The following is a 21,157-nucleotide window of genomic DNA, read 5'->3' on the forward strand; positions in this document are numbered from 1 at the left end:
CTGGGGGGAGTGGGGAGCGGCCAGCACTCCCCGCTGGGGCCGCCCTGGGACTCGCTGCTCCCCCTACCCCACCGCCCTCCGGGTCCCTCACACCCTCTGGGGTCTCCTCCTCCCCTCCCTCTCACACCCTCCCTGGCTGGCGGCCAGCACCTCCCCCTGCAGAGCACTTCTGAAGGCTGTGAACAGAAGGGAGGCCCAGGGATGCGACCAGGCCTGGCCAGCGCCGCCCTCTTCAAACCCTGCCAGCGGGAGGAGCGTCCTCACCAAAGCAAGGCTTCCCTTCATGCCATCTTAAAATAAGCTGCAAGGGGACGGACGCCCCAGTGGACACTGGGGCGCACACGCACACCTAGAGACACCCCAGTCCCCTCGGAGGGACAGCCCATCTGGACAGGGTCAGAGGTGCCCACCCTGCAGGAGCACCCCGTCCCCTGGACCCAGGCACCCAGCGCCTCGAGCTGGCCTGGGACGCGCCCCTGCCTCAGCTGTGGGAAGGGAAGGAAGAGGGCAGCCGGGACGGAGGTGTGGGGTTGCACCGTGCCAAGCCAGTCTGCGCACGAGGTCTGGTCTGGTCTGCCACACTAGCACGGAATGGATCCCTGAAGGAACCAGGAAGGCCAGCCCTTCCCCATCCTCCAAGTGGACCCAGACAGCATAATGCTAGACCGCCGTCCAGTGGGGGTGACCTTCCTCCTCTGACCCTGACCTCTCTTCACTGGCTGCACTGGGCAGAGACTCCATGGCCAGGAGTGCAGGAGACATTAAGGCAGGGAGAGGCAGGTGCTGGCTGGGGAAGGGCTCGCCACCATCCTGTACACTCCCCCATCCTGTGGATTCATCCATTTATCCTTGTGTCCCTCCCCTCCCCCCACTTATTATCCATCCATCCATCCATCCTTCCTTCCTTCCACCCACCTATCCATCCCCTCTCCCTCCCACCATCCCTGGAGCACCCACAGTAGTTCTGTGGGTAGTTGCAGCCCCACATCCTGACCCAGGTATAGCCACAGGGCCCAGAGGTTGGGCTGGCTTAGGTGGGCATGGGGGATCTGAAGACTCCTCCCACTGACATCGAACAAGGCTACAGGCTGCCCCAGGCACCCCGCACCCACACCCAGGCAGGAGAGACACTAGTCTGTGTCAGTCAGCCCCAGTGGAGCTGTGGGGCTGGGAGACTGGGCAGGGACAGCTGTGCACATTGCGGTCACTACCTCCAGCCGCAGGGCCAGCTGCCACGTTGAGCTGGGAGAGCTCTACCTGGCCACTGCAAGGACTCAGGCCAGCTCCTGCTCCTTCGTGCCTGAGAAAGACCAGGGACCAAGGGCCTGACTCCCAGAATGGTACAGGCTCCATCCTGAAGTGGGGCCAGGAGGGACACCCAGGACCTCCACAGATTCACACAGATCAGCCCACTATCCTCCCTTTCTCAAGAAACTTCCTGAGTTCCTGCTGCTGTCTTCATTTCCTAGCCAACTGCTTCAGGTACAGTTCGATCCAGCCACACTGAGACTCACTCCAGTGCTGCCCTTTTAAGGAGAACAGCCCTCCCCAACTCTATCTCTCAAGGCTCAGTATACACCCAGCCTCCTCCACAAAACTCAGCCTGATCACCCCTCTTCACAGTGCAGGTCTTCACCTTACAGCTTTCCACCACTTCGAGACCCTCCATTCCGCCCCAGGCCACACCTCCAAGCACCCGTCCACCTCCAGCCACGTGGGGGGGTCCCAGGCTAGCCCACAGTCCTGGGAACCCAGCCCCGTGGAAGAATCAGGGTAGGAGGAGACAGACAGGAAAGAAACAGGGAGGAGCAGGCTGGCTCGGGGCGCTGCACAGAGCAGGGTCACAGGCAAGGAGGGGCGGCCAGAGAGACACCAGGACTTGAGCCCTGACTCCAACACTCCAGCCTCGTCGGCACATGGCCACCCTTGGCCCTGGCAAGGGGCTCGCTCAGGACCGACCTTCCACCCTCAGGGCTTTGCCCCAGGGGCCCCCTGAATGGGAGTGACCAGCAGGAAGGGCAGGGAAGCGGAGAGAAGCCCAGGGCAAAGGTGCAGGCCGAGAGGAGCCGGGGCGCGGAGAGGAGAGCCCCCGTGGTGAGCCGCAGGACAACTGCTCTGTGCGCGGAGGGACGCAGGACGCATGGTGCGGGGCCTTGACAGATGTAACACGCTGCTTGCTTCTCAGCAGGACTGCCCGGCCCTGCTGCGGGTGCTGCCCGTGAGGAGGCCCGGGTGCACTGCGGAGAGAGCAGGCACGACGCGTCCAAGAGACGCAGAGGAGGCCAAATCACCGAGGAGGGCTCTGCGGGGACCAGACCGCGGGCCGCACAACACCCAGAGCCAGCGCTGCCAACTCACTCCCCGCAGAGCGGGGTGGGGGGCCTGGGCCTCTCCCAGCACAGACCTCCTGGGAACCCACCTTCTGACGGGCCACCCCTCCGCACGACGTCCCTGCCTTCTGAGGCTCTCAGCAGACCTGGCCTCCTCACCTGAAGCGGGAAAGGCCTGGCACCGGGGCGGCCCCCCGCTCCTGGTGGGAGGAGCATGCAGGGGGCAGCCTGCTGGGTGGTGGGGATCCCCTCATGCTGCGCTGCTGGGGGCAACCCTCCCACCCCTCTGTGAGCGGGAGATTGGGGGGGCAGGGGTGCAGCTGGGGCTCCGCAGCCCCGCAGTTTCCCTAACAGCTGAGCTGCTGTGACAAGCCACCCCGCCCCCTTCGAAGCACAGAGATAACACTGTAGCCTCTAAAGACAGACGGCACGCGCAGGAAGCAAGCCTCCAGGCTTCGAGGTAAAACCACGGTGTTTCTGGGAATTCTCCAGGGGACCAGGGTGAGGAGATCTGTTTCTGGGGTGGAAAAAGTGCACCCCACTCATCTGGGGGCCCCCAGGACACAGAAGCGGCCCTGGGGCAGGACGGGGCAGTTCCCCGAATGGGGAATGAGTGACAGCCAGTCCAGGGGAGCTAGAGGGGGGCCAGGCTCGGGGAGGCCCAGCGGAAGCTCCCAATGGAGAGGAGACCCCCCCCGCCCCGCAGCTCCCCCACAGCCTGGGCCCTCAGCCCCCAGCTCAAGGTGAGCCAGGGGCAGCTGCCGTTGGTGAGGGGGTGCTCTGGCAGAAGACCCGCCTTGGACCCCCCACAGGACGGCCTGTGCTCCCGAGTGGCTCCTTATGTGAACACGGGACAAGCAAGGGGCCTTGCTGAGCCTCCGCCACCTGGACCCCACCTGCCCCTGGCAGGGGGCGGCAGGGGACCCAGCCCAGAGCCTGAGGACTGGCCCCCTCGCCCCAGTCACACTCAAGGATCTGAGCAAGCGTCGTGTGCAGAAGAGGCTCTGCTGCCAGCTGGCGGACAGGGCTCTGGGCTGGGCTTCCCGGGCAGACGGGGTCCCCAGGGGGCACCCGCCACACGGTCTTGGAGGGTCTGGAGACCTCAGGATGCACCATGACCCTCCGGCCACCTGGTCCCCACTCCCAATGGGGACCCAATGGGGAGTCTCCATCGGCTTCGGGCAATCCAGGGGGAGTGCCCGGGTAAGCCCGGGGCACCTGCTGACCTCATTAGGGCAGGCCGCTGGCGTGGGGAGACCGGACGGGAGTGCTGCCCAGACCGGACAGCACAAAGACCTCAGTCACCCAAGCCACAGCCCGAGCCCGGAGCCCCACCCAGAGAATGAAACTCTAACCCGGCTCATCCGTTAGACAAACAGCTACTGAGTGGCTGCAGCGTGCAGGGTCACACACCCTCACCCTGGAATCCGAGGAAGCCACAGGCTGCCCGGGCGCCCTGGCCTCTGACAGTGGCCCTCAGACCTCTTGGTGACCCACGCTGGCCCTGCGGCTGCTTGGGGCCATCTTCCTGGCCTGTTCATGGCCTGTCTCGGAGCAGACGTCTGACAGCCATGGACAACAATGACCGCCAGTGGAGGGCAGGTCGCATTTGTCTCGGGGGGCCCTCCACCGAGTGGGGACCAGCCTTTCAAAGAGGACAGGCCAGAGTGGAGTCGCTAGCAAGGAAGTGATGATAGTCCTGGAGCTGGACATGAGGGGACAGATGCTGGGTGAGAGAGAAGGTGCTTCCAGTGGTTCAGCCAGGTCACATGCAAGGGTCAGCAGGGAGGAGGGGGACCGCCCCCCCAGTGCGCCCAGCCAGCCAGCAGTCAGAGGACAGGGAGGACCCAGGCTTTGGAGGGGACCTGGGCAAGGTCAGCATACAGGGGCAGCTATAGCCGCAGGTCAGGTCCAAATGGACCCTGCCCCTCGTGGGGTCAACCTTGGGCCCCCAATGACCTCTGAACCCTGGTATTCATGCCTTTATTGAATCCCCTTCCCTTGAACATGGGTGGGACTGGACTCACTTCTATGAATAGAACACCGCAAGATTATGAGGACAGCCCTTTGGAGATGAGGTTATAAAATGACTACAGTAGCCCAACAGAAGGTCCCCAGGGAAGGAACTCCTGTCTCCAGCCAGCCACCAACGAGGACCTGAGGCTTGCAAAAGCCATGTGGAGGAGCTTGGAAGGGGATCCCCCACAGCTGCAGCCTGGATTGACACCTTGACCCAGATTCCCGCTCCCCAGAAACTGTGAAGTGATGACAGTTTGCTGTTTTGAGCTGCTAAGTTTGGGACAATCTGTTACACAGCAATAGCTAACCCATACATAGAGAAGCAATGGGATGGGATGAGGGGGTGGTGCAGGGGGAGAATTTACAGTGGAGCCTAGAGCAGAGAAGGAACCTTCAGGAAGGTCAAGGAAGGACCAAGAGGGAGCAGATCTGCTTCTGCAGGAAAGTCAGAAACCCAGGTTTATGTGTGAAGTTCTCCCAACCTGGAAGGCAGCCCTCCAACCCCCGTGACCCAGACACGCAGAGGCACCCTCAGCCCCCATGTCACGGAGCCAGTTTCCCTTTCAAGCCAGGCCCAGGACACTTCAGCCCTTGACTGCTGTGCGGACAAGCAGCGCGGAAGTCCTTGCTAACCCTGTCTCCCCTGCTCTTTGTTCGACACCCTACAGACTATTTACACACCTCCCACACAAGAGCCCTCCGGACTCGATAATTTTGAATTTCTACTAAGGATTTATCATCAAGTCTGCAATGCTTTATAAAGGACGGGAGGGCCTCATGTGCACCTTCCCAACTTTTCTTGGTTTTATCTGTATTCATGCTCATTAAGGGCCTTTTAAGAGTTCCCCCAAATGATGCGTTACAATTTAATTTAGATTTAATTTTAATATTAATTTAAAACAAATTAAAAGCTTATTTTTAGGAGACCCAAAGGGATGCAAAAAGTCTCAAAAAGGGGGCTGGCCTCAGGCAAACTGCCCTGGAGTGACCTGCTGGCCGGGAGTGTGGCAGGCAGGCTGGACAGGGCAGCTGCCCCGCTAAGCAGACCAGCGTGTCCTGGGGGAGCATGGAGTCCAGCTCCTTCCCCTCCGTCCCATGCAGGGCGATGAGGGCTGTGCACACACCATTCTGCACAGCGCCGTGAGGCCAGGAGGCTGGCGGGAGCCCCGGTCCTGTCCTCCTCGCATCCACATCCAAGCCTGGGTCCTGAATCCCCTGCCTGCCGGCCGCCAGGGCCCTATAAGGAGTGATGGAGGCGGCATCTGGGCCCGAGCCACGCTGAGTGCAAGGCGCCCTCCGGGGTACAGGGACGTGAGTGCTGCCTGCCTGGGGGAGGGGAATGCCCAGGCCCTGGAGAGGTTCGGCTCATGGGGAAGGGTCCCGAGGGGGTGTGCAGGCTGTGGTGGGGGTCTGCAAGGCAGAGGGCTGTGAAGGCCTCAGAGAACAGCCGATGCTCTGGGGACAGTGGTGAGGCTCACACTGGGGCAGGCAGGCAGGCAGAGTGGAATGGCCTGAAGTCTGAGTGCCGGCAGAGGACACACAGGTCCGAACTGCCACGGCGGGGGCCGCACCTGGGGTCCCTCTGCACCCACACCAGAGTGGCCAGCAGGTCTGCACAGGTTAGGACAACGTCCCGGCACAGCTCTGAAGCTGCCGGCAGGGACAGAGAGGCAGGAGCGATCTGAGGGAGGGAGGATCTGAGCGGCAGAGGACAGAGCTGGCCGGCAGTGGATCGGTGACCTGTTCTCATCCTCTAGTCACTGGCTTCCCACCGACCTCCTCCTCCCTGGGGGTCTCCCCAGGCCACCGTCCTCCCTGGCCTGAACTGAACGCCGGTCTGGGCACCGGTGCCTGTCTGGGGTCAGGGTTTGGGGTGCAGAAAAGGGGGAACCACTCAGGCCCTGCAGGGCACACCCACACTGGGGAGGGCTGGGGACTGAGGACCAGGAGGGTAGCTCCGGGACAGATGGGTGGTGAGAGGAGAAACCCTCAGGCCTCCCCCAGGTGAGGGGAAAGCGCACTCCCAGCTCAGAGCTGGGACCTTGACCCGCCAGGCTGGTCCCAGCATCTCTTCACGGGCAGACAGGTAAGTCACAGAAGAAAGAGAAGCTGCAGAAGCAGCCTCCTGAGGAACGCCCCGGGGTCCTGAGACCAGGCCCGGGAGCTCTGCAGTGCTTGCTTACAGCCAGTCTCACCCCTGGCTCACGCAGTGTCCCTAGTGAGGGGGCACCCAGGAGCCTCCACTCCCCCCCAGGCTGAGCAGCCCGGGGTCCCCCAGCTCCATGTGTGGGTCCAGGACTTTCTTTTCTGCAGGGGCCTCCATGATCCTCCCGCTTCGACCCAGAGCCTCAGAGCACCCCATCCCCATGACGTCACACTCCGTGAGAGCCCCAGCGCTCACCTCCCGGCGCTGCGAGCTGCCACCTCCAGCCTCTGGCCCCCAGCAGCCAAAGCCCACACAGGCAGAGGGTAAGGGAGGCCGTGCAGGGGTGTGGCTGGACCCCAGAGCCCGGGTGCAGGAGCAAGGGCCCCCGTTTCCTAACTCTGCGGTCATACTGAGGCCACAAGACAGCAGGACCTCAAGGCAGGCACCACGGAGAGGGGCTGGAGGGACTGTGACCCATGAGGGGGGCCCTGCCTGTTCCCAGAGGAGCCCCTCCTGTGATGCCCGAGGTCCAGGCACTTTCTCCCCAGGTCTCTGGGCACATCCTGAGGACGTGGGCTCCCAGGACCGGCTGGCTGGGGATGGGGAAGCCCGGTGGCACTGACTGGGGATGGGGCACCCCTCCAGGATTGTGCCTGTCCCAGCCCTTCAGCAAAGCCTCCCCGCTGACTCACTTTAGAAGTGGGAGGCGCAGAGAAGCCTGCCCGGGACGGAGATGCCGCAGAGGGCGAGAGGGGCCACAGCCCCGCCCCTTGTCTCTCCCCCACCCTCATTTCCCTTTTGCTGGTTGCCCACCAGCCCCTGCCTGCACAGCCACCTCGGAGGGAAGAGGGGTGGGGGAGTGGGCAGCTCACCCCCAGCATCTGTCCCTCCTCACCCTCCAGCACCTGTGGCCCAGGTGAAGCTGCCAGCGCCTGCCCTCCAATCATCAGTGCTCCACCACACACAGAACCCCACGCCGGCAGCCAGGGAGCCACCTGCGGGGGCCAGGCACGGGGCAGACAGGAAGCGGCCCCACCTGGAGCCCGGCCGGTGCTCTGCCAGGTCCTATCCCCACTGGCCCCCTCTCTCTGCTGCACAACTTTACGTGTGCACCCAGGGGCCGGCTCCCAGGCCATGCAGGTGACGCCAGGCTGCACTGCCCAGGGGCCTTCTCCCTGCCGCCCCTCACCCTCGGACACTAAGAGGAAGGGGACAGCCCTCTCTGCCAATCTGTTTTGCTCTGACACCTTTTCAAAACATAGTGCACACAGGCTGGGAGCCTCTGCAGACAACAGAAGACGCTTCTGGAAGCTGAGGGGATGCTGACCTGGTCCCTGGGGGTAGGCCACACAGGCTGGGAACACGTAGGGGGCGCTGCCAGCGTCAACGTCCCCATGGTGGATGGATGTGGGGGAGGGCACCTTGGTTTTAGGGAAGAGACCAGGGCCAGTTCGGATCCCAGCGTCCCCCACCCTCCTCCTCCTAACGAGTTCTCCCGGAGTCAGGGTTACCATCCCGATTTTCCAGTGTGGGGTGAAACTGCAGGGAAAAAGCCACACAGGGCTTCTCTTCCCACCCACAGGCACGTGCGCGTTTTACCCAAGCATGGACGGGCACGGGCACCCCGTCTCGGCCCCTGCTGTCCTGCACGGGGAGCCAGCGACTGCCTGGCCCTGCTCTGGGGGGAAGAGGGATGGAGGGGTGGACATGCAGACTCAGGACCTTGGGGTCCCACCGGGAAGGTGGCCCATGTGGAGCAGGACGGGGACTGCGGCAAGGCCTGGCGGGACAGACTGCTGTGCCGGTCAGGGCCAGACGTCATGGACCATGTGGGACAGAGATGCACTGGAGGCCCAGGGGGCATTCCTGGGAAGAAGAGGGGTGGTGGTGTGTGAGAAGAACTGGGGGACACGGTCAGGATGGTGGGCCTGGGTGGAGCCGCCGTTCTCCACCAGGCTGCACGTCAGAATCACCTGGGGGTCTGAAAGGACATGAGGCCGTGACCCTCCAGTGCCAGCTGTGGATCAGAACCGGGGTGGGGGGGCCTGGGCACTGGCCGACGTCTGGGCTGCCTGGAGGGGGAGCCGGCTGGGGGGTGCTCCAGGAGGGGTAGGGAGCAGAGAAGGCACCTGGGGCAGCAAAGAGGGGAGCATGGTGGCTGGAGCCTGTGCTGAGCACCGGGAACCTCAGGGACAGTGGAATGACAAGGGTGGTGGGCGGGAGCCGACCTCAGGTGCTGGGGGCGGGGGGGGGGGAGGCTCGGGTTAGAGAGGCCCAGAGGGAAAGGAAAGCGGGGCTGGAGGCTCATGGCTGACCTGCGGGTGGGGGCTGGGCAGGGCAGCTGACAGGCATCTCCTGGAGGAGGACCGTCTCTCACGGAGGGACTGGATGTGGGGACAGGTTCATTTGAAGCAGGAGCCAGAGAACAGGTTCCACAGGGACAGAGGGAAGGAAGGGGCCGGAGCCGGGGAGGGCACCAAGCCCTGCCCGTCAGTGCTCGAGTCTGCCACCGAGAGTCGCTGGGGACCCTCGGGCTCCACCCCAGCAGGTGGCCAGGAGCTGAAGGATGGAGCAGGTGGCGGGAAATGGAGACAGACCAGAACACACATTCGGATCAGTGGGCCGGCTGACTCTCCCAGGGCCCAACTGGGATGTGATTCCTTGAAGGCCAGCTGTGAGCATGTGTGAGTGGGAGCAGCTGTGAGCATGAAGACCTGCCCGGGGTGTGAGCACATGTGAGCCGGCTGTGACCCGCACTGCGGGCTCCTATGAGCTTGGCCAGTGAATGCGCGGGCTGGCCCGTGGGGACGTCAGGGTCTGCAGCGTAGGCCTGCACCTCTGTCCACAAAGGGGACACAGACTGGGCCAGGTGGGTACCAGCCTGACAGTGCAGCCCTGGGCTCTGCTCCGTGGGTCTCTTATCCAGCGGTCCCCAATCTGCCTTCCTTTCACCTCTAACCAGCTGTGCTCCCAGCATGCCTGCCTCAAGGGTAGGGGTGCCCTGCCTGGCCTGGCTCTGGGATTTGGGGGCCGTGGTGCCCTCCCCAGAGATGCCCATGGAAGTCCCAGGGAAGAAGGGCCCTGGCTTTCTGGAAGGAGGAGCAAAGGGATCCAGCCAAGACCGCCTTTTCCCAAGAAGACAGCAGAAGGGTGGTTTAGTCCTTACTCAGTGTGGCTGCGGCTTCCACCTGGAGGGGGACCCTGAGAAGGCACACCCATCCTCTGCCCCTCCTCCGAGTTCTGGCTAATTTCTAGTGAAAACCAGGTTCCTGCCCTGAGGTTGGAGAGGGGCTGCTTCAACTCTCCTTCCACTTTCAGGCACACAGTCACCCCCATCCCGCCCCCATCAGCCTCAAAAGTCTTTGGATCTAAAGACACTGAACTCTTTGTTGGGGGGGCTGGGGGAGGGGAGAGGGGGCAGGGAACCCAACCCACCTGTTCATTCCTCCTCCTCCTCCCCCCCTAACCGAGGTCAGAATGTGAAAAAAAAAAAAAAAGCTTCCTGGCTCATCCAATCTGGAACCTAATCGTCTAGACAGCTGCAGCAGCCCTGAGATGCCAGCCCGGCTGGCTCCCGGCTTGGGCACTGGACACCGCCCCCCCAAGGCCCGCGACTGCTGCAAACCCACGCCGACCACATAAGCGGGGCCCGGGCAATCCCCCACCCGGCGCCCCCTCTAAGCCCACGCCCAGTTCCCACCAACTAGTCCCCGTCCTCCGGTGGCAGCTGCTCGCAGGGCCACGGGAGGCAGTAATATTATATATTACAACAAACAGGGGCAGCCCACTGACAAATAGGCCTGCGTGATCTAAACGGTATATTATCCCATAAAAACGTCAGCGGGCAGGGAGTCAAAGCCGAGGCCGAGCCGCGGCCGTGGAGCGCGGGCTCCGAGCCCGTACCTTCCTCGGTGCGGCCCGGGGCTGCGGCAGAGGGGGGCGGCTAGACCGTGCATGCTCTTTGTGATTTTGTTGCCTGCTTGTAATCCTGCATCTTAGGTGGGAGACAGGAGGCCCCAGAGGTTAACGGGGACCCAGGAACCCCAGGGAGCCAATCCCCAGTGGATGAGGGAGGTGGGATCCACGCATCGCAAGTCACCTAGCAAGTCACCTACGGCCAGACAGGGCGCATGATCTGCATCCCGAAGCCCTGAAGTCCAGCTGTGGCTCGAGGCCTCATGAAGACCTCCGAGCAGGGTCTTTTCCAAGGGCTGTCCTGGGAGGCCACCCCTCCAAGAGGCTGCCAGCAGCGGCCGGTGTGGGAACTTCTCTGGCTGGGTGATGACGGGCCAGGCTGCCATCAGAGGGGCCTCAGGCAGCACCTCTGTTCTGGGGGGATGGTCTCTACTGACCAGAAGTCACCCTGGGTGGCTGCTGGTTGACAGGGCATCTACAGGGCTGCTGCTGTCAGATGTGAGGCTGAGGAGTGGGGCGCCACCCCAAAGGCTGTGCAGGATTTCCTCCTGGGCTCCACCCCCAGGCAGACAGCCCTGATGCCACCCCAGCGGAGTCCCGCGTGACCAGTGTTACCAGGGCCCCTCTGAGAAGGCCACATGCAATGGGCTGCGATTAGGGCGTCTGGTGGGAATCCCCCCGGGGCTCTGGCCACATCAGTCAAGGCAGCTGCCCGCTGCAGAGGGTCCTGGGCCAAGGGGCCTCTCCCATCTGTTGGGGCCTATATTCAGATATTTATGGTAGGGAGGAAGCCAGGCGGGGCCCAGAGGCCTCCTTCAGAAGGAAGGGCAAGGGGGCACTGGGGGTGGCGACCAAGGACCCCTTCCGCCCCGGAAAGCACTCATTCCCAGTGGCACTGGCTGAACTCTAGCTGTGCTTGGGAATTCCCAGCTCAGGGCCAGTCCCAGGCTCAGACCGGGGAGCCAGACCAGGGCATTCTGGGAAGTGTAGTCCTCTGGGAGTCAGGAGCGCCCGCTGGGATTTCCGGGTAGAGGGGGAAGGGGGGGAGGGGGCTTTCCATCAAGAGCAAGCAAGGAAGAGGAGAGAGCAAAGGACCCTAATCTCAGGGTGGAAGTTTGACATTCCTGGGAAATGGCTGAACACAGACATCTGCTCCCTGAAAAGACACCAGCCAATGGTGCGATTCCAGCCTCAGATCACACTGCGGTGGTTTTTCTGAGCAACCCGTCTGGTGCTTTTATTATGGTAGGGAGACCTGGGAACTCCCCAGAGAGCAAAGACCCTGCCCGAAGTGCCCCCCACTGCTGTCCTCCTCTGGCAGCTGCCCCCAGACACCAGGAGAGACGGGGGGGGGGGGTGCTGCCTGCTGGGCTCCTAGAGAGGCTGCCGCCTATCCCGCACGCTCTCCAATGTTATTTATGCTCACAGCCCGCGCTGATGACATATGTAAGTTGACAGCGAACATCCTATCAACTTGCTGGAGTGTATCTTGATTGTTAAAACACAGTCTTAAAGGTGTACGATCATTTATCAAATTAAAATAGCGGCGCCTTACCTGTCCCTTTTCTGCCTTCCCTGACCACTCCCCTGCAGCCTCTCTCCTCCCCTGGCCTCCTGGGCATCCCGGCCTGGCACCCCAGGCCCTGCTCCTGGGGGGAGGGGGGACGGTGGGGTAGCACTGCCCCCGCTTCCAGGGACCCAGGGCTTGGCACCCCCTCCCTACCCCGCCCCAGGCCAAGGCAAGCCCACTAATCGCCAAGAAGTGACAAATGCCAGAAGCCCCACCAATTAAATCTAAACTCAAGCAAAGCTCAGTGGCCAGTAAATTATTATTTTTATTAGCTTGAACCAAGTTCCCGTAAGAGAGAAAGTCAACTTGCTCCCATGAATGGCTCTTGTATAATTTATTTAACTCTGTGCTCTTTGCCAAAGCCTGGAATATTTTTAGCTCGTTCTGTTGTTGGATTTGGCTTTTTTATGTGTGTTTCTGAGGGGTATTTTTAGCTCCCTCCAAGTTATTCTAACAGCCTCCTATGTGCTTTGTCCTGTCTGTGCGGGCTGTTGAACCCAGTCTCGCGGCAGAGGAGGCAGATTTCTAAGAATAAACGGGAGCGTTTGGGGGTGATGAGGGAGGGCAAGGCCGCTCCCTGCCTCGCTGGCTAATTTGCCTGAGTGCTCACGTGACCTGGATATTCCTATAGGAATATCCTGGTAGGAATAATCAGACACGGGGCAGCACAAGCCCCACTGAGAAAAAACCCACATTCCAAAAATGGCTTCACCGGGCAGGCGAGGCGGCCGCAGCCGGGCCGGTCCCCGGGCCCTGGATTCCGGGCTCCGCAGGGCGGCTGCCGCTTTGATGTCTGCTTCTGTCACGTAGAGCGCAGGATGGGTAGTCTTCGGAAAGTAACTCTTTTCACACCTACTTAATGTTGGTAACTGTTGCAGAAACACTCCATCCTGTCATTGAGTTAATGAGGTATTTACGAAAATGTATTTTTTTCCCTTTACAAAAAGATATCATTTGAGGAGAGAGGGGGAACCTTTGATGGAGTCTTTTCACACCAGGAAATTATCTTTTTTCCTCTACTGCGTTTTTCTTTTCTTTTTCTTTTTCTTTTTCTCCTCCCTTTTGAGATTGGCGATCAGAAGCGCTTTTGGTCCTCCCACCAGAGGGAAACTGCTGCCCTGTACTCCCAAGAACAGCAGGCCCAGGGCACCTGACTTCCAGGCAGGGCGTTTACACCCCAAAGAAGACGGGAGAAGGGGGGAGAGGAGAACCCACCCGCGGTCTTAGTGCCGAAGCCAAGCGTCCTCCGCCTCTTTTGGATAGAGGTGATTCTTGAATCCCGCGCTGGCGGGGGTGGGGGGGTACATATAGAGAGGGATGGAAGAGGGGGCGGGGACCCGCTCCTCCTGGCCTGGCTGCCTCCTTACTAAAGAGCTCGCTCGGAGGACAGGCGCCATCCCCAATCGCTCCCGGCAGTAGCGCTGGTGAAAAATCTTGGGCTGGTGCGTTGTTGACCCCCCCCCCCACCCCAGGTTTCACAGCTTTGCCTCCAGACCATCTGTATTAGAGACAAAATCTAACACTGCACTAAAAATAATGATTCCAAACATTTTAATTGCACCTTTCAGTGACAAGGTTACTGGAGCAGCGCTTCACCATAAAACCCTACAGCCCAGTGATAAAGCCACCAGCACTTTCATTTTTAGAAAAACAATGGAAGGCGGCCTGGAGCCCAGCGTCCCATCAGGGTCCCTCAAGCTGACATTCTGAAAGTGCTGGGTGGGGACGAGGGAGGAGAGGAACAGGCGGCGGGCAGGGAGGGAGACCCTTGGCCCAGGCCAGGTGGCCATGCCGGGGACCAGCAATCCTCAGACGCCAGAGACTCCATCGCGGGTGGCTGAATCCTGCTCCCCTGTGGGAGCCGGACAAATAGGAAGAAGCTCAGAGTAATTTTCCTTTCAGCAGGGCCGTCGGTTCAGGGAGGGGCGGGCTGGGATGCTTGCAGCCGTGGCCTGTGGACCCGAAGCCATCCGCGGAAATGGGAAGAAAGTCCGCCAAACTGGCCATTTGGAAATCCACACACAAGATGCAAAAAAATTTTTTAACTTAATTATACTTTTTTCTTTCTAAACCAGATCATATATAGATACAGACCAAAGCAAAGTGGTCTGGGGTATAATTCCTTTTAAAAAAAAAATTGATGTAGCTAAATTTTAAAAAGCAATACGAGATTCTGGCTTTCAGCAATTTCAAAAGGCTTTCAGCGGCAGATGTTTCGAACTGGACGCCCTCTAGGCCAGCCTTCTCATTGCAAATGGGCTGAACATCTCCAAACACAATAGGTCTCTCTGGTCTCCCAGGGGGGTGAAAACAGGCTCCAGGAGCAGGCGACACGTGGCCCTCCAGTCCCCTCTCTGAGGGTGCCCTGGGGACCTCCAGCGCCCTCTAGAGCACCCTGCATGTGGGGAGGAGGTGGGTAGGGTCTGGGTCAAGGACACAGACCCAACCAGCACCCACCCAATTTCTCCAAACCCTCCGTGGCCTACCATCCAAGAACCACGTGGTCAAAGTTGGAATGAGCAAGACAATGGTTCGGGCCCCCAAGGCCACGTTCCCACCTGACTCGGGGGTGCCTGCTTCTGGGAACAGCAGCAGAAAGGGGAAATGGCGGCTGACCAGGGCCTGGCCAGAGCTGTGGGCTGCTGAATGGGGACAGGGGAGGCAGCAGTGACCTGAACTGATGGGGAATCCGGCCTGGCCAGCGGGGACGGCCCCAGCCTGTCTGTGTACTACTGGGAACCCCTTGTGTCGGCTGAGAGGCTAGAGGGCATGGCATGGGGGGGTGGGGTAGGATGCAATGGCTCCCTCCTCCCCCCCACAACCTGCAGGCTCAACCCCCCCACCCTCCGCAGGCAGCACCAGCCTGCAGCCAGAAGGGGCTGGTAGAGCAACTGCGGCACTGTCCCTGCTGCCACCACCTGCCCCAGACCGCAGCCCCCCAGTATGGGCTAAGCCGGGCAGGCAGCATCGCCACTGCAGGGGCAGGAGAGGCAACCACAGGGACAGCCAGGACAGAGATTTTAGAATCAGCAATTGCCCAGGCAAGTTCCTTTGCTCTTTTGGGTTATAAATCTAGAGGAGAGAAAGGAAGAGGAAGAGGATTAGAAGGAAGAGCAGAACAGGCTCACGCGGAGCGGGAGACGCGGCCACAGGGCTGATTCCCCGAGAGCGCCGAGTCTGGCCCCTCCACTCCCAGCTCGCCCTAACTTTTTGAATCTCCTCGTGTTGTAAATGCTAAAAGCCCATTAGTAACCAAGCAATTTCTTGGATTTTTTTTTTCTTTTTAGGAAATTTATGTTTTTCTCTCTGACTGCCCTCCCTTCTGACACCTTTCCTTCTAGCCTGACTCTGCCATCCATTTTAATCCACGCACTAATTGTAATCCCATTAAAGCAGATATAATTTTATTAGTATTCACAGTTCATCAAGCTAGCAATAATAACTGTTACTGCCAAATTAACAACAACAAAAGTGGCAAACAACATTTCTGATGTTTAGAGCAAACTGTAAACAAAAAGCAAGCCAACCTTCCAGGGTGACCGGCGGGTCCCCACACGCGCAGCCCCTCCAGCTCCTGCAAACTCAGTTGGCACTGCCCAGTGACCTCCAGGGTCTCCGCGAGGGAGCGGTCCCTTCGCCACCCTCTGCCTGGCCCGGCTTCTCCTCTGACCTTGCTCAACAGTAATATCGAAGCCACCCGAAAGGGGGACTACTCTGGAGACCTGGATCAGCTCTGCCAAAGAACGATTCTCTCGGAGAGGATGGGAGAAGACCGGAGTGCAGGGCGGCCCGGATCTCTCCGGTTGGAGCAAATTTGCGGCGAACTCGCCTGCATCGAAATCCGGAGGCGGCCCCCGCGCCGCCCCCAGCCGAGCCGGCGCCGGCGCTGTCCTCCCCCAGGCTGGGCCGCGCTCTGGCCACGCTTTGTCCGGCTTTAGCAGGATACCGGAGGCACTTGTTAAAGCAAATGCATCCCCTGCAAACCCATTCTCGCCCTGACACTTCAAGGCTTTATATAGAAACAGGATTTGCCCGTCTTACACCGGCAGTCCCTATTAACGCTCACCCCGCGCACACACCGCCCTAATCCGCGAGGCCGCGGCATCCCACCCCTACCCCCAGTCACAACAGCCGTTTTGTTCCCGCAGAAAGTGCCTCGTTGTCCCAGCCTCGGAATGTCTTAAGGATGTGAATGCAGAATGCAGAAATGAGGTTTCCGCGGAATTTAGTTCTTCTGCAGGAAGGGGTGGGGGAGGGTGGCAGGAGGGGACGGCTTTATTTTTAGCCGGCTCCGGGGCTGCCCTCCGAGACCCCGGGGACGGCCGCTCGAAACCGCGATGATCCGACTGGGTTGGGGGGAGGGGGGCGGCCCGCAGGACGCGCGAGCCGCCACCGGTGCCAGAGCAGGGAAATGAAACTGAAGGCTTCTCCCCAAATGCTCCAAGGAGAAGAGGGGTGGGCGCCCAGTCGACCCTCGACCGTGCCCACCTCACGGCAGGGCCCCCTCTCCCGCGCCCGCCCGGCCGGCACTGACCTGTGTGCGAAGCCATGGGCAGAGGAGACGGGAAGTACTTTCCGGGCTGGAAGTGCGCCGGGGGCTGCGCGGCCGGTCCGGCCGGGGCCAGGCGCGCGGCGGCGGCGGCGCTGCGGTGGCCCAGGCTCCCGCGCTCCGACAGCAGATGCGGCGGCGGTGCGAAGTCGCGGCCATCCATGCCGGGCCCCGGCCCCGGCCCGCCGCCGCCTCCCGGGAGCAGCGCGGCCGGGGCCCGGGGGAGGCTCGGCGCGCGGGCGGCGCGCGGGCGGCGCGGAGGAGGCGGCGTCCGGGGTCACCGGCGGCGGCGGCGGCGGAGGGGCCGGTCAGCACGCCGGCGGGCTGGGCTCCTCGGCGGGCGGCCGCGTGCCGAGCCGGCGGCCGCCGTGCGGGTCCATAGTCTGCGGAGGCAAGCAGAGGAGACTCGGTGACTCGGGGGCTCGGCTCGCCCGGGGGTCCACGCCCCGCCGCCCCCTCCTCCACGCCCTCCGGCCCAAGCCTTGGACAGGCCAGGCGGCCGACCCGGAGCGCTCGGCGCGTCTCCCGATGCACGCGCGCGCGCCGGCCACCTGGGCCGCCTGGATCCCCGCGGGCACACGCACCGTCCCGGCCACGCTCGGACCGCAGCAGCCTGGGGGAACCCGGCCGTACTGCTCGCCGCTTCCCCTTCGTGGGTCCCTGCGGCGAGGGCGCCGCAGCGAAAGGCTGCTGGCTCCGCTGGGTGATAAAAACCCAAATCTGCGAAGCCATCACGCACACGCACACACACACACACACACACACGCTCACTCAAACGCACACCCTCTCCCCTCCCCCGCTGCCCAAAGGTGTCTCCGAGGAAAGGCCTGGGGTCCACGCTAGCTCTTTTCCTCTCCCCCTATTCCGAGGTCCAGCTTTTACTGCATTCCGCTTAACCGAATAACCATGCTAATTAAGCGAGTAATTTTATTGATTGTAACTCAAGAGTATTTTTTATAACCTTCCTTTTCTCCCCTCTCCCATCCCCCTATGCGTCTTTCGGTCCATTCTTTTGAACCCGCCGCCCCCCCAGCCCTAACGGGACCAGGCACCCACCCCGCAGCGCTGAGCCAGGACCCTGGGCCAGCTCCCCAGGGCCCCGGGGGTCTGCGTCCACCGCCGGCGTCACCTAGGCCGCCACGCCGCAGTGCCCGGCCTGCCGTCCCGGAGCCGGGAGCTTTCTGGCGAGGCTCGAACAATCACCCCGCCCCCCAGTCAAATTTGCCCAGGATCTTCCTCTGCGGATTGGGGGCTTGGGGGGGGGGCGCTTTGAGAGTCAGAATTTGTTCTCTCAACGCCCCAAATTAGCCATAGGATTTCTCCCTTCATCGCCTGCTGGGGTCGCCGAGCCAAGGCCGGTCTCTGCGCGCCCAGGCGGCCGCGGGACGCGGGGTCTACAGCGCGGGGCTCGGCCCTGGGGAGGCGAACAGTCGACCGGGCCCCGCGTAAGCAACCTTCACCGCTGCCCGGGTCCCAGCAGACCTCCGGCCTCCGTTGTCCACCTCCACCTCCCGGCTGGGCCACTTAAAAATGCCCCCCACCTCCCTTCTTTTCCACCCCCACCCAACGCGGAGAGTCCACTCCGAAGCGAAATCGGGGACAATTTCAGACGCTGAGCGCAGAGCGAGGGAGCAATCGACATAAACTGCAAGGCTGTGCGCCTGAGTGGCCTTTCATTTTGCACATTTCTCCTCATTTCCTAAATCTGCATTGTTTTCATGTCTGGTATCACCTCTAACAAAAGGGGAGATGGGTAGGCTCAAGATTCTTAACTGTGAACTTTGCAGAAAGCCTCTCAAATTTTTTTACTCGTCCCACTGTGACAACAAAGCGATTAAGATGTTTTCCATTTTGTGAATACTATTTTAAATTGCTATATTTAATGCTACGGGTCCTACATGTCTTATTTGCAGACTGTTTTGTGTTTGATTTAATCTATAACCGAAAACATAATGTATTAAGTGAACACATATTTGCTCAGCTGATAAGCTTTTTAATATTTATTCGGAGAGCTTTTGCACTGTAAACAAACGGGACCCACACTAAGAGTTCTCTTTGTCTCTCAACTTCATACAAAGGGGTTTGGGGCTTCCTCCCCTCTGGGGATCGCCAGCTCTCTCCCCCGGTCTAACAAATAACTCGGCTCGCCGCCTCTCGGGCCTGCAGAACGAGCGCCAGGCCGCCAGGGCAGGAGGAGCGCCGGGCGACGGGGCTGCAGGAGCTGGGGTCAGGGGAGGGAGGGGCTGCCCAGGCCAGGCTAGGGCCCGGCGGGCAGCAGCGAGGCGGGAGCCCTGGGGGCGCGGGGCTGGACAAAGGGAAAGATGCAGGGCAGGGTGGTCGGGAACCTGTGGCTTCAAAGGCGTGGGAGCCGGGGTCTGCGCTCGGAGGGGTGTGGGGCTTCCAGGTGGCCTCCGGGGAGCTGTGTCTGCTATGCTTTTGTTTTGTGGGGTTTCTTTTTTCCAATAAGAAATTCGAAAATTGTCGAGAAAGCGCGAGCAGCTCTCGATTCTCGGGACGCGGGCTCGGCTCCCGGCAGTAATTTTAATCTTCATCTTGTGCGGGGTGGATTGATCCTTCCCCAGCAGCCCGCTAGACTTTGTACGCAGAAGGGGGTGGGTTATGGTCGCCAGTCTGTGCCATGGCGATTCTTACCCGGTCAGAGGGGGGTTTTCTTTGTGTTCTTTGCTCCCGGGGAGAGGCCGCACTGCGCCTCCTTGTCCGCCAGAGAGCGGCTCCCGGGGCCTGCGGAAGGCGAGCCAGGCAGGGAGCCGGGAGGGGACGCGCGGCCGCCGTGGCCTGGGCCGGGAGTCCCGGAGCCCAGGCGCCGCCACCAGCGAGTCCCAGGGCTCCGAGCCCCCTCCCCCTGCCACCTCCCAGCGCCAGGAGAGGCCGCAGCAGAGGAAAGCTCCATGGCCCCGGGTCGGGCCGTACTAAGAGGAAACGAGCGAAAGCGGCGGCGGGCGGGGGGCTCCGCGCCCGCAGGAAAATCGCTGGCAAGGGCATTTTGGAAAGAGCCGAATTCCGGAACGCCGGGCTCCTCCCCAGGACCCCGCAGCCCGGTCCCCGGAGTCGCCCGTCCGTCTGCGCGTGGCTCGCGCGCTCCGGTATGTGGAACTCCTTCAGGTTTACTTTGGTTTTAACTTAGGCACCTGAAAGCCTGCCCTTGCTTCGGCCTCCCGCCTACCCTGGCGCCGCCTCGGGCGCACTGGCGCCGTGGGGCCTGCAGGCTGGGCTGAGGCGCGGCGCACACGGGGCGCGAGCTGCTCGGGCGCCGCCGCAGAACCCGCTCCCTACGAAACGGTCGTGCCCGACCCCCCACCCCACCCCACCCCACCCCACCCCCGAGAGGACCGAGGCCCGGGGCCGCGCCGGACCCCCACGCCCCAGGGCGCACCCGCCCGCAGACCCCGCCCTGCCGATGGTGGCAGGAGCCCCGCGCGCCACCCGGAACGCGCGCGGTGAGAAAGCCCGGCTGCGCTGGCCCCCTCCTCCACTCTCACCGCCCTGGAAAAAAATTTCTGAAATGTTCTAAAGTGAATTAAGCTCTGGAAAGCGAACCCCCAAAACCCTAGCCATTACCCCTCTCCGCCTGGCTCCTCGCCCCGCACGCGGCCAGCGGCCTGAAAGCTCCTCTGGTAGGGGGCCGGGCCGCCTTGGCCAGCATGACCCGGCCGGTTCCCCGCGCCGCAACCGGGAGGGGCTGACCAGAGGCTGCTCGGGGGAGGGGAGCAAGGTGGGGAGGCAAACAATTGGGGTTCGTTCGTGGTGCCGCCAAAGCCGGGCGCACATTGGCAGCGTCGGGGACCTAGCCGACTGTCCGCCAGAGCCGCCTGCGAGCCTCGCGCCGGACGCAGCCTGGCGGTCCCTGTCCTATCGCGATTATTTATTTTTAATGCTGGGTGTCGATCGAGACAACAAGCGCTTAGAGCAAAGCAAGGACGCATTACGGGGGAAATTTTAAACCGATCGATACGATTTTTCAGAGGAAAAAAAAATCGTTCTTATATATAGTCCATCTTTTTAAAAAAAAAGCTTGCTCGACATTATAACGGATTTCTTAACAGGGAAAATATATATATTTCTTAACATCGCAACCCTGAATTTCTCTTGCTTAAAAAAATGTAAATCCCCAAAGCCAAAATAAAAAATAAAATAATAAAAATACAAAAACAAAAAAAATGAAAGCAATTTCAGTTACTTACTGGAGGCTGTTTCCTGGATACAATTGAATGCAATACAATTAAACCAGTAAATGTGACTTTGTTTTGTATTCCTATTGGTATTTTCAATGTGCTGACTGTTGCACTGTAAATGCACCGCTTCCACAACAACGACTCTAGCGAGCCCATCCAGAGCGGCTCTCAAACCTGCAGCCCGGCGCGGCGAGCCACGGGCCCTGCATACTAATAAGCTCGTGCCACTCAGCCCCGAGCAGCCCTCGCCCTGATTGGCCGAGCGGCCCTCCGCGGCCGGGAGCTCGTGCCACTCATTCGGCGTAAACAGGCCTCCCAATAGGCTGGCGCCGGGCCAGGGAGCTGCCAATCAGGGAGCAGCAGGGCTACTACCAAGCCCGATGGCGCCTAATTCAAGCTCGGCGACTGCGCAGCTCCTCTGCGCAGATCGTTGCT

The 21,157-nt window shown here is 61.2% G+C and overlaps 1 protein-coding gene across 1 annotated transcript in view; it reads right to left on the reverse strand.

Moving 5' to 3' along the window:
* Positions 1-20,925, reverse strand: part of BAHCC1 (BAH domain and coiled-coil containing 1) — a 62,560-nt gene extending 41,635 nt beyond the window's left edge. The window contains 2 exon segments of the mRNA XM_032456575.1: positions 16,515-16,912; positions 20,732-20,925. Coding sequence (XP_032312466.1) covers positions 16,515-16,692 — 178 coding nt within the window. The 5' untranslated portion in view covers positions 16,693-16,912; positions 20,732-20,925.
* Positions 20,926-21,157: the final 232 nt, after the last annotated feature.

This window comes from Camelus ferus, chromosome 16, assembly GCF_009834535.1.
Source record: "Camelus ferus isolate YT-003-E chromosome 16, BCGSAC_Cfer_1.0, whole genome shotgun sequence".
Taxonomy (NCBI): domain Eukaryota; kingdom Metazoa; phylum Chordata; class Mammalia; order Artiodactyla; family Camelidae; genus Camelus; species Camelus ferus.